This window comes from Malaclemys terrapin, chromosome 16 (assembly GCF_027887155.1).
Source record: "Malaclemys terrapin pileata isolate rMalTer1 chromosome 16, rMalTer1.hap1, whole genome shotgun sequence".
NCBI classification, from domain to species: Eukaryota; Metazoa; Chordata; order Testudines; family Emydidae; genus Malaclemys; species Malaclemys terrapin.
This window is the reverse complement of record NC_071520.1, coordinates 24,122,606-24,135,458: the sequence shown is the minus strand read 5'-3', so window position 1 is coordinate 24,135,458 and position 12,853 is coordinate 24,122,606. Positions and strand designations below refer to the sequence as shown.

Here is a 12,853-nt window from a genome sequence, read left to right as displayed (position 1 = left end):
ACTACTCCTGTACCAACAGCAGCAAAGAAGGAATTTACCTATGGACTTCCATTTGCATATTCCCTCCTAGAGTTGATGCAGATAGTTAAGTTTTATTTTGCTCTGGTGTTTGATTTTACTTAGGAAATATTGGGGTTTCATACACTTATTTTTTTTTTCTGGATTAAAGAAAGTGAAAGCAGTAATAACTCTTCTCTATCTTAAATCTAGATATATATTTTCAAGTGCCTTAGGAAAGTCACAAAATAGACAGTGCAGACCTCCCTTAGAGATATTGTTTTTGTGCCACCTGCAGATATCTTTAAATCATTTTACATTTGGCCAGATTTTTAAGGTTCTCTTCACACCAGAAGGGCAAGAAACTCAGAGTCAGAGAATCTGCTTCCTATTTTGAAAAGCTGTGGGAAGAGATTTACAGGGAATCTCCATGTAGAGACTACCCCTGCAACAAGCCACTGTGGCCCCCAAACCTGACAGAACCTGTAGGACCTGTGGGAGGCCAAGGCCATCCATATCGAGACCATGTAACTGTGCTGCTTTGTCTCTGTCTTCTTGGATCCCAATGTGATTAAATTGGACCTGAATCACCAACAACCTCCTCTGTCTGTAGTTGCCCCAGGAGGGGATCTGCAGAAAAGGTAATACAACCTTTCATTGCACCTTACTTCATCCCATTGTGCCCTCCTGGCCCAGTGTGACCCAGCCCCTAGGAAGGTTTTTGTGTGTGTGGAAAAGCAGCATTTCAAAGAAAATTACGTTATTCAAACTGTTTTCTGCCAGCCTTCAAATGTGCTAAAAATGGGTGTATTCTAGTCTCAAAACATCTAAAGTAGCTATATAAGTAATATACTGTGATTTCTACTGTACCCTTCATTAGAGAGACAAGGTGGCTGAGGTAATACAGTATCTTTTATTGGACCAACTTCTGTTGGTGAGAGAGACAAGCTTTCAAGCGACACAGAGCTGGGAAATGTACTCAAAGATATGCCTACACTGCACTTAGACACCAGTGGCTAGTCAGTGCCTGCCGACTCAGGTTCCTGAGAGTGGGGTTAAAGGGCTGCTTAATTTTGGTGTAGGCATAGGGGCTCAGGCTGCAGCCTGAGCTATGGGACCCTCCCATCTTGCAGGGTCCTAGCTGGAGCCTGAACATCTACACTACAATCAAACAGCCCCAAACCTCATGAGTCAGCTGGAACAGGCTAGCGTGGTAGCCTGGGTGTTTAATTGCAGTGTAGACATACCCATAGTGTCACAACTAATGCAAGGCCGAACAGATTGTTTAGCACAGTGGCTTTCAACCTTTTTTTCATTTGCAGACCCCCAAAACATTTTGAATAGAGGTGCAGACTCCTTTGGAAACCTTACACCCCCAGGGATCCCTGGGCCACTGGTTGAAAACCACTGATTTAGCACAAATAGTTCACACATATTTCAAGGGACCATTCATGGTGAGTGCCCCAGGTACACCTGTCCAGTCTGGAGGTGAGGGGTGTGGAGGGGGAAATGAGGAAAGCCCAGTTGCTTGTCCTTTTGTTACAGTGCCAGCTTGGAGCAGAGACTTGGGGTGGCATTCCCTATTGTGACTACATCACCACCAGGGATGGCAATAGTAGATGCCTGTTCTCCATTCGTTTATCACTGATCGCTTCCCTTCATTAACTGTTCTTAAATCCCCACCCCCCTTTCCTTCCTGAGCATTAACGATGCTGGGGACTGTGCTGCATTTATCCCAGGCTTCTGGTTGCTTGGGGTGGAGGTGTGCGGGGAGAGGGGCAAGGTTACCCTGCACGTCAGGGGGTGGGACCCCTGGCTCGCTGTTATCGCCAGCCCCCGGCGGCGCACCCTTTTTCCTACCTGCCCGGCGGAAGGTTACAGGCAGGGGGCGCGCTGTCTGTAAAGGCGGGCCCGGGAGACGGGGCTGGGCAGTGCTGGCTGGGGCGCCGGGAGGGTCGGGCAGGCAGGCGCTGCGGATCTGTCTCGCCGCTGTCATGTCCCGGAAGCCGGAGATCCTGGAGTCCCGGGTGATGTGGGAGCCCGACTCCAAGCGCAACACCCAGATGGACCGGTTCCGGGCCGCGCTGGCCGGCGCCTGCGGGCTCCGCCTGGGTGAGCGGGGCGGAGGATGGCCCCAGGGCATGGGGGAGCCCTGCTTGAGCCAACGCCTGTGGGGTGGCAGCGGGGACAACCCGCGGGGGGTGCAGCCCCATCAGCGCCGGGGGCAATGCTGGGCTGGGATAACCTGCCTGGGTACGGCCCCAGCCGTCAGTGGGGGGAGGCAGTGGCTGGCCTAGGGGGGGTTGGGGGGCCAGTGGCTGGCCCCAACTAGTCAGGGATACAGCCCTATCAGCAAGGGGGGGGTAGTGGTTGGGCTTAGGGGTGTGTGTGTGGGGGGGGGCTGGGGCAACCTGCTAGGGTTACAGCCCTGTCCATTTTTGATGTGTAACTGCACTGACATCAGTGGTAGTACACCTGACTTGCACCCTGGGAGTGAGGTGGGAACCAGGCCCTGTGTCTTTGGCTTATTGCATAACTAAGACAGACAGGGTCCCCTTAAGAAACATCAAATATATTATCTGCAAATAGTACCGCCTGGGGCGGGAGTCACTTTCTGAGAATGAGTTGCTTACGATTCCTAAAGCATATTTTGAAACCTTTGAAGCATCCTGAACCCTCTTAGGTCTAGAGGGTAGCCCAGGCTATGAATAGTCTCTGGTGCCCTGCCAGTGCCTAATACGTGAAGAGGCTTCAAAATGCTGCATCGAGTTTTATTAGGAACTAAGAGACTAAAAATAAAAATGTATGGGTTTGCTGTCAGTCTTGGCACTGGGTATCGGCCATAACTGCATTAATATTAGTGGCTACTGTGCACTTACAGCTTCCGAGGACATGAATATCATCAGGTGTAGGTTTTGTTTTGCAAAGGCCTCTATCAAGAGGCAAATTCTGCTGTCTTGGTTTAAAATTGATCTGTTTGGGGATCCCAGGCCTATGAGTCTGTTAGAGAATTAATTTACATAATGCTGTATGCACATGGTATTACACAGTAGCATGTCGGTGCTAAACTAACTACATCCTAAAGGCTCAAGTGAGGACAAACAGTACAAATAAGACCGGACAAACAAAATGGGGAATGGCCATCTCTGAGTATATGATTCGTGAAGAGCATGTGGATCTGTAATTTCTGGAAGGAGGAGACAAAGGGAGTTTGTCCTATATTAATAGGAAGGTTATCCGATTGATGTGGGAACAAATAGGGTAGTGATGAGAAGCTTAGGTGGAATGCAAAGGGCAGAATGGTATGTAGGAGGTTGAGATTAAGGCATATGTAGGCAAGACTAGGGTAAAATATGTAGGCAAGGGTGGAATTATGGTGTGCTTTGTGGATGTGCGGGGGGAGTGAAGAAGTTGCTTGAATAAGATATGGTGGAAGAGTGGGCACTAATGTAGATTTTCAAGTAGTGGGAAGACCTACTGGGAAGGTCTGGGTAGAGGTTATATTGGCAGTGGCTGCATATCTTTGATCAACTGGAGGAATGAGTGATGAGAATGGGGCAGCCCAGAGAGGTATAGGCTGCAATGATTTAAGATGTCCCGAATGCTGGAATGGAAAAGAACTGACTCATTTTTATATAGGGATCTTAAAAAATTGGTGACAGCATTTGGCAATGGACTGGGTATGAGGAAAGAGTAGAAGAGACGAGTCAAGGATAATCTTCACATGCATCTATCAGTCAATATCTGGTGTTTTTCTAAGGTGCCTGTTATCATGCAGTCTAAGCCCTCAATCTGAAAAATTGACACTTACTTCTCAGCTGAAGGCCTTAAAACAGGAAATAAATGGTTGTAGCACTTCCTGATCTGTCAACCATTGACAATGTGATAGTGACTGCTTATACCTAGGGATCTTGCAAAGAGGAGGTTCATGATGTTTATACTTAGAATTTTTATTCTGTATATCTCGGTGCTTTACAAAGGTGGGCAATATTTTTCATTTACAGATGGTGAAACAGACCTCCTGAGGTTGAGGTCCAAGTTTTCAAAAGTCATTAGTAAATGGGGGTGCCTCAAATGTTGGGTGCCCAGCTTGAAACAATTGGGACCTGACTTTCAGGGGTGCTGAGCATTCAACTCCATTTGAAGCCATTGAGGACTGAATGCTCCCTGATGGTGACCTTTGTGGTAGGGAATGGGAATAGCTTATTAACAAGCAGAACATTTTGTTCTTTGTGAGGGCCTATTGGTGTATGGTTCTCAGATGGCTTGGCAAAGGTGGGGGCTAAAAATCTGTTCTGAATAAACAAATACACATTTTTCAGTACATTAGTTAATAGCTTGTAAAGCACTCAGGTGAGCTGAAACCATGTGTTACTAATGCTATGTCGGCGCACGTGCATTGGGGCAGATGCTCTAAGCCGATGGGAGAGAGGTCTCCCATCAACTTAATGACTCCAGCCCCTGCCAGTGGCGGTAGCTATGTTGGTGGGAGAAGCTCCCCTACTGACATAGTGCTGTCCGCACAGGCGTCTAGGTAGGTATAGCTTGCGTCGTTCAGAGGGATGCTTATTCACACACCTGAGTGACATAACTTATGCCAAAGTAAGTTGTAGTGTAGACATGGTCTAAGTTGTCTGTGTGGATCAGTCACTACTGCTTAAAGTCATATTGGTAATACCCTTAGCAGGGAAATGGCTATTTATCTTTTGGATGCCTCAGATTGTCCCTTGTTAAACTTCTTAATGTGGATCTGTGATCAGTCTTCCCCTTCCATTTATTCCACTTCATTCACTGACTTTCTAAGCTGGTCGATTATCCTCAGAAGTGTTGTTTAAAAATGTAGATAAGTACACTAATATACATTTTACTTGTAGCCAACTACAATGAGTTGTACCAGTGGTCTGTCGAGTCCTACTCTGATTTCTGGGCAGAATTTTGGAAGTTCAGTGAGATTGTGTTCTCTCGTCTATATGATGAGGTAAGTCCGTGCTTACTTAATTTTGGTGGTATTTAATAACCATCATAGTGTTTGTAAAATTGGAGTAGGTAGAGGGATGGGGAAAGGAGGTGGAAAATCAATTTTATTAAGCAAACAGAGTCCTGTGGCGCCTTTAAGACTAACAGAGGTATTGGAGCATAAGCTTTCGTGGGTGAATACCCACTTTGTCAGACGCAAGGTGAAGGCTGTGTTAGTTACTTAAGAAACATATATCCTGGCAGTTTACTGAGCTGTCAGAAGGCTGTACCTGGTGCAGCGTTCAGCACGTAAAAGCATCCAGGGACAGATACTGCCTGTGGACCGGATTGTGCCATTAAAGCACTGGCCCACATTGGGGGCAGTCTGGACTCTTGCTGCTTCAGGAGAGGAATTGTGCCTCTGGAAGCACAATTGATCCCTATCTCCATTAAGTGAAACATTTGATTGTTACTGCAAATTAGTCAGTTGTCTAAATGCTAGAATATTCACTTGCTGTTAGTTACAAACACGAAAACTGGGGGCATAGCTGAGGCCTCTTTCAAACCAATGCCCCTAAATACATAATTGGACAATACAGTGCTTCCTTGTGAGCTTTGCTGTTGTAAACAGACTTGGATGGTAACTTCAGAGTTGCCTCTGGTCAGACACATGCTGAGCACTTACAATCATAAAAACTCTCTTCTTTGAAAGAAGCCCTGTAGCTGAAATTTTACCAAAGCTTTTGTAGAAGGCAGCTTAGTACTCGACCAGAAGAATTTTCTCATTAGAATACCTCCACCATCCATGTGATAGGACCTGAGGGCATAAATTGAAGCTTTTTTAAAAAAAGAGAGCATTGTATGGTCATAAGAGAACATTTTAATTTGGAAAAATAACTAATATGTACTCTACATGGCAGCTTAAAGCAAAACACTGGAACCATTCAGGAAGCTTGGCGTAAAACTAAGCAGTTTTTTTTTCTGTCCCAAATGCTAGAGATACTCCTGAAATGTGACTTATTGTAACATAATTTGGGGAAAATTGTGAGATGGGAGGCTGAAACCTTGTTGGAACTGATTAGTTCAAGATGTGGCAGCGGATGTTTCTGTTGCACTTTTTTTTTGGTAACTCCTTTCTATTGTGGTTTTCCAATCTGTTGGGGGTCTCAGATCCCTGGATGGATGGATCTTTGGTGTGGCGTTGCTTAATGAATAGATAACTCCTTTTGCGGACTTATGTGCAAGTCATAGATGGTGCAAAAGTTTACTTAGGTGCATAGGATCCTGTTGTGCCTTAGGAGCAGAGACAAGGAGAGAGCACTACCTCTGCAAACTCATCTTAACAGCCCCCCACTCTTGTGTGTCTGGCAGTCAAGGCCTGGTCCACATATTAAATTGCGTCAGTTTAACTAAATTATTTAAACATAGCATGATTTAAAATGCCCCGCAGTTTGTTTTTTTTAGGCAAGTCCTAAATTTAATGTTAACTGCATTTTTTTATGGATAAAATTAAATACCTACCTTTTGTCAAGCACTCTGAGATCTCCAGATAATACCTAGCACTTCCTCTGGATTTCCTAATTAGAGCTAGGGGTGTTGGACATCGCATTGCTCGAGCCTCTTGCTGGCGTGGCACTCAAGCTCTGCCTGCTTGCAAGTAGGACAGCACTCTGTCACTTGGGCACCAGGGTAGATTGTTCCTGTGAAGGAAACACTGCACTCAGTTTGAGATTAGTGGTAAATTTTTATTGAGCTCTGTGGGGGAGGGCAAACAATGTAAATACAAGTTTGCCTTGCTATGTGTATCCATCGTGTGTTTTTATAAATAGGAAGTGAGAGCAAAAAGCACATTTTCTAGAAAGGCTTCACTTGTGTACTATTCAAGAAGTCACACAAACCAGTGATTGTCACCAAGGGGTTTAGTTCGAGGTATGTGCATCTGTCTTGAACTCAGGACTGGCAGACAGGAACATCTGAGTTCTGATCTTGGCTTGGACACTGATTCCACCTGTGGCAATGGGCAGGTCACTAAACTCTCTGTGGCCAAAGTTGCGGGACCTAGCCTGTCTGCTCCTTGGTAAATGGAATAATGGTACTTGGTTGTTAAAATTACTTCTCTAGCTTATGTCTGTAAAGTCCTCTGAAGATGAAGAGCTGCAGGTTTTCCTATTTTCCAAGGATGTCTGATACTGTTCCTGCAGGTAGTTGACCCATCTAAGGGAATTGCAGATGTTCCAGAGTGGTTTAAAGGCAGTCGGCTCAACTATGCAGAAAACCTTCTGAAGCATAAGGAAAATGACAAAATTGCTCTCTACGCGGCGAGTAAGTATTTAGTTGTGACTTCCATTAGCCAGTAGCCCCTGTGTTTTTCACTTGAGATAGTGAGTTTGTCCAACTAAAATAGGCAGTGCTTTTTTTTCACGTGCCCCATCACCTTCTGATAAACCTTGAGTTAAAGTAGGTTTTGGATGAAGGGGGAGGTGGACAGCAAATCAGCCAGTTTAGAAGCATCTGCCCAAGTCCCCTATCTCGGAGGACAGTGAGAAGATGGGCTGTGGTGGCAAGCAGCCAATTCTGGAAAAGTCCCTATGGACTGGTGAAATTGAGCTGGGTTAGTTGGGATTATGTTGTCTTGTTTAGCACCATCATCAGCCCTTTCATTTAATAGTCTGCCTTCCAGCATCATTGGGATTTCCATTATAAACACTTGCTTTAAAATGGGGGTCTGTCTGATGCAGTCACCCCTAATCTGTTACCTTAGATATGGTCAGAGATTTGAGGGGTTTAAAATCCTTTTTTAATATTACAGGAAGACAGGGTCACATGGGAGTGGGGAACTCCAAACTTCACAGTGCAGTAACATCAAATTCAGTTAAATAAATTTTCCCCATTGTAATAGGATAAATTTCAGGAAAATCAAGGTTTTAGGATGATGGATGGAATCCTCTATTAATGGATGTTTATTGCCCTGTTCATACACTTGAGGTATAGTTGTGCTTTTAAAAAAAAAAAAAAAAAAAAAAAAAAAAAAGGCTCTACAAACACTTTCTAACTTGCTGCTTTAAGTCTTCAAGTCACAAACATACATGGAAGAGAATTGTATGAACTGAGCTGAAATCCGAACATTATTTGCATTGGATCTGAAGAGGCATATCCAGAAGAGAGATTCTGGCACTTACTTACATGATCTTTATTGCACATTAGCAGATTTGTGTGTGTGTGTGTGTGTGTCTGTCCTGTCTGCAGCCTCTTTTTACAATATTGGCTCATTGTGGCCGCTCCCTCCACCCAGAAGTGCAGCAGTGGAACTGCTCTGGGGCTTCTACTGCAAACACACAAGCTGTGGTACCTGGTGTGCCACCATTTATCATTTCCTAACATAATTTGCACCCTTAAGAATCTGAATAAGTGTAAGTTATACTATGTAAGTGTTTTTAAATACATGTATATGGCTGCCGTATATCTCCTCTTTTGCAAAAAGATGCACCGAATTTCGTGTAAAGGCTATATCTGGTTTCAGAGCAACAAGCTTTAATGGTTACCAATCGATGAGTCAACTTTTTCAGGAAAATAACTATAAAGTACAAATGCAAAACCAAGATTAAAATTAATTTTAAATCAAAGCAATTTGAATCCTGACTTAAATCACTCAACCCTACTTGCATGTACCAAGATTAAGATTTAGCTTTAAATTTGTCATGGAACTTTTTTTTTTTTTTTCATATGCATAAATGGGCAGAGCTTAAAGATGTATTCAGAACCACCTGAACAGTGCAGTTCACTTACGTATTTCCTTTCAAAAATCTAAACCTTCCTAGTACCTCACAGTATCAAATTCTCTTTTTTGTAACTTTTTTATTTTCATCTCCTACCCTAAGAATTTTAGTTACACACCTTGGAAGGAGATAATCTAATTTAAGGTGTGTGTTGACTCCTTACTGAGTTGTATTCTGAGCTCTCCATGTAGCTTTAGCCAGGCCTGATCCTTCCAGTGAGGATTGGCAGAGACAAATGCCCCTTTTAATCGCTTAATAATAATCAGAGACCTATGACCTGCAGCCTGAACACTCCAATTAGACAAAACATGATGTAAAATTTTAGGCTCACTATTGGAATTGTAAAGAGTCTACATGGGATTCTTTTTCTCTTGAATATGGAGAACAGTTAAGTCCCCCCTTAGATACATAAATAAAAACATAGGAGAGCCATCTGCAGTAGGTTACCCTAATGAAGAAGGGAAAGTATAAATAGATGCATTTTGTTTCTTGGATTAATTAAAATGGAACTGAACACCTGTATAAAATCTATACTGAGTCGAGAGAGTGAGTGGCAAAATCTGTAACCTGGTTCAGCTGCAACAAGAAGTGATCTGTTAAAGTGTCATCGAAATGAGACTTATGTAGCTTCAACCTTGAAAGATCGACTTGTCACTTAGCTGCTTTTTTTTCTTTTTTTCTTTTTGAGAGCATTAGAAACATTGTGTAATTAAGAGTTGTTTTTAAACAAGCCCTCTGCAATGGCTACAAGGCAAACAGTTAGTGAAAGTGGGTAAATCTGTGAAACTGGCTTTAATTGTCTTTCATTGTCTCAAGGAAAAGGTTAAAAGTAAAATGAGGTAAATAGTTTCTAAAATTTTTTCAGTTCTGATAATCTAAGGAATTATGAGTAACCTAGGGTTACCATACTTAACAAATAAAAAAAGAGGACCCTCCATGGGGTCCTGGCCCCGCCCATTTCCCACCCCAGCTCCGCCCCTTCCCCGCCCTAGCTCCGCCCCTCCTCCCTCCCACTCCCAGCCACGCGAAAAGGGCTGCCCGAGCGCTACCGGCTTCGTGGTTTGCCGGGCAGCCCCCAGAGCCTGCGCTCCCGGCCGGCGCTTCCCCAGCGCAGCTGGAGCCCGGGAGGGGAAGCGCCCAGCCGGGGGCGCAGGGTCTGGAGGCTGCCCGGCAAACCATGAAGCTAGTAACGCTTGGGCTTCGGGCAGCCCCCTTGCCTCTGGACTCTGCGCCCCCAGCCGGGCACTTCCCCTCCCGGGCTCCGGCGGCGCAGGGTCCGGAGGTATGGGGGCTGCCCAAAGCCCATAGCGCTCGGCTCTTAAACAAGCCGAAGAGTCAGGAAGGAGCAGAGCCTCCGCGGGAGATGAAGTGCCTGGCCGGCATTTTTCCGGACATGTTCGGCTTTTTGGCAGTTCCCCCCGGATGGGGGTTTGAGTGCCGAAAAGCTGGACATGTCCGGGAAAAACCGGACGTATGGTAACCCTAGAGTAACCTGTTTTAATGAATTAGTTGTTTTAACATATGATTGTTGTCCCTTTTTATGCAGAGATTAGCTTTGTTTGTTCTATTAGGTGTACCTGAGACTCATCGCTTTGTTTAGCTTAACCATGTAATTCAACATCAATAGGAGGAAACACTATTTCCTGATTGACAGGATACTTTTTAATACATAGTTCTAAATCTGCACTATGATTGATTCAGCATGGGCAAGTACTGTATGAGTGTATGAATGCAGTGAGTATCAGTACTCCTTATGCAGAGAGTACTGAGTTGCATCTGCATCTTTATTCCAAGCCCTTTTCTGCATTTAATCTTCTTAAGTAGTCTTATTTCAGTATATTACTGCTGTGTCAGAATGGAGCTTAAGGAATCTGTCTGGTTCCAGCAGTCATTGGTGGTGATTTTAAAGGAAGGTTGTGGGTATTTCAGACGGAAGATTAAATGCAACTTTTATAAACCCCTATCTCCTTCCATGCAGACCTTTAATTTGGATTGCATCTTGGCTCTTGTAATATTTCCCCCAATTGGTTATGAATGTTTGAGGCCTACTACCCACTCCACAGGCAGCTAAACTTGCAGAGGAGGAGGGAGAGCAAATATTATACTCTGCTAAAGGAGCTGTGCTGACCGTAGCCAGTCTGCTAGAATACATGCCATAAGATTCAGCATCACTAGCACAATTTACTTGCCACATTCCTGGACTTTTGTATGTGTGTTGGGAATTCTGGACCTTGGAGACAGGGCAGGCCCACTAGTCAGTGGGAGACAGACTGGAGAGCCAAGAGAAGACAGTTACATTTCATAACTCTTAGACATTCTCTTATTTTATTTAGCCAATTTATTAAGGACTTGTGTAACATCTAGTCTTGAGTACAAATATTTAAAACTCCCCATAGTTCTCTCTTGAGATGAACCTGGCCCAGATGAGTGTATTTGCACTGGAGAAATACTGCAGAATTTTCTTCTTGGCATCTTGGAGATCCTAGAGTGCTAGGAGGCCTAGAGTAGACCGTAACTGAGACCTACTAACAGGATTATACATTTCTTTAGTCACCCAGTGACTGGCAAATTTAACTAAAATTTAACCTTAAACTGATTGTTTTGGGGTTTTTTTTTTTAGCTCTAATAAGAAAACTAGACAGCAGGGTGTGTGTTTTTTTTTTTTTTTTTTTTTTTTCTTCTAGATCAGAAAGGTATGGGGGAAAGCAGTTCATGCTTTAAATTTTAAACAAATGCTGTTTGACTCTTGCCTATCTACAATCAGCAACTTACATTTTCAGGAACAGATGTACAGTCCTGCCCTGTAGTGAGTGAATCCCATCCATTAACACAGAGGTCTCATTCTAAAGACAGGCTTTGCACAGGACAAGAATATTATTAAAGGGCCAGTGTTCACAATTATCTGAGAGCTTTTTCCTCAAAATAACATCTTCGTCTCTTTCTTTCCCCCAGGATGAATCTGTTGCAGTGGACTCTGGTTCTTAGATTGCAGTGTACCATTTCTAATTGACTTCTGTGTTAAACCTTTTTTCTTCAGAGGAAGGCAAAGAAGAAATCTTGAAAGTCACTTTTGAAGAGCTAAGACAAGATGTTGCTTTGTATGCTTCAGCCATGAGGAAAATGGGAGTGAAAATAGGAGACCGAGTTGTTGGTGAGTAAGGTTTTGGGCAGGGCTGGAGGGGAAATATCCCTGAAGCAAACTAAGTGAGTTGTTTAGGGCTCCAGAAACACAAATATAGGAGGAGCACACCAAAGAAAAGACCCTTGTGCTGGTGCATTTATATTGCTATGAAATATGCTTCTGCAGAGATGGAAGCTGGTTTAGCCTCAAGTTTTCCATCTCTGGAGGAAAAAGTAAATGATTTATTCATAACTTTACTCTGAGGTCTGTTTCACAACTTAATAAGCCCTCTGTGGAAGTCAAAAGTGAGCAAGATGTACACTGCCGACTGGTGATCCTGTTAATAATATATAATGTCGCTGCAGCAATTTGAGCAGATTAATACTCTCATTGAACTCTATCATATGTTTTTATTTTGTATCTTTTTTTTTTCTCTCAAGAACAAACTATTGGCTAAATTCAAGCAAAGTGTGGGTGAGCATTATGAAGCTTCTCCTGTTCAGCTCTGTCAACACACCTCATTGCTGGGTGTGTGTGGTGTGTTTTTTGCATTCAGTTTTCTGATCCGTGTGCTATGTCTGAAATATAGCATAGGTCTTTGGGGCATGGATGGATCTCCTCTATCTCTGTCTGCACATCATATGTCACACTAATAGTACTTGCAAAAATGATGATGCACAGTCCTTTCATCTTTGAAGATCTGGGTTCAAGTTCTCACTTGTGCATGCCGGTGGGCAGTGGAGCACATCTTAACCCTTGATATACTGTTATGCCACCACTGCCCTCACTCCCCACTTGTAGATGTCTCTTGAATAGTATCTGTCAACTATGCTAAATTGTAGGTTGGTCTTGGGGAGGAAACTCGCTCTCACTTATGACTTAAGTAGGGTTACCAGATAGCAACTGTGAAACAACAGGACAGGGGTCGGGGGGTAATAGGCGCCTATATAAGAAAAATTCCCAAAAAGCAGGATCGTCCCTATAAAAACAGGATATCTGGTCA

The 12,853-nt window shown here is 43.8% G+C and overlaps 1 protein-coding gene across 1 annotated transcript in view; it reads left to right on the top strand.

The window, feature by feature from the left end:
• Positions 1–1,924: 1,924 nt before the first annotated feature.
• AACS (acetoacetyl-CoA synthetase) overlaps positions 1,925–12,853 on the top strand; it is a 66,415-nt gene continuing 55,486 nt past the window's right edge. Inside the window, exons 1-4 of the mRNA XM_054006865.1 lie at positions 1,925–2,109; positions 4,872–4,975; positions 7,155–7,275; positions 11,767–11,880. Of these exons, the coding sequence (XP_053862840.1) occupies positions 1,992–2,109; positions 4,872–4,975; positions 7,155–7,275; positions 11,767–11,880 (457 nt within the window). The 5' untranslated portion in view covers positions 1,925–1,991. The remainder of the gene's footprint in view (positions 2,110–4,871; positions 4,976–7,154; positions 7,276–11,766; positions 11,881–12,853) is intronic.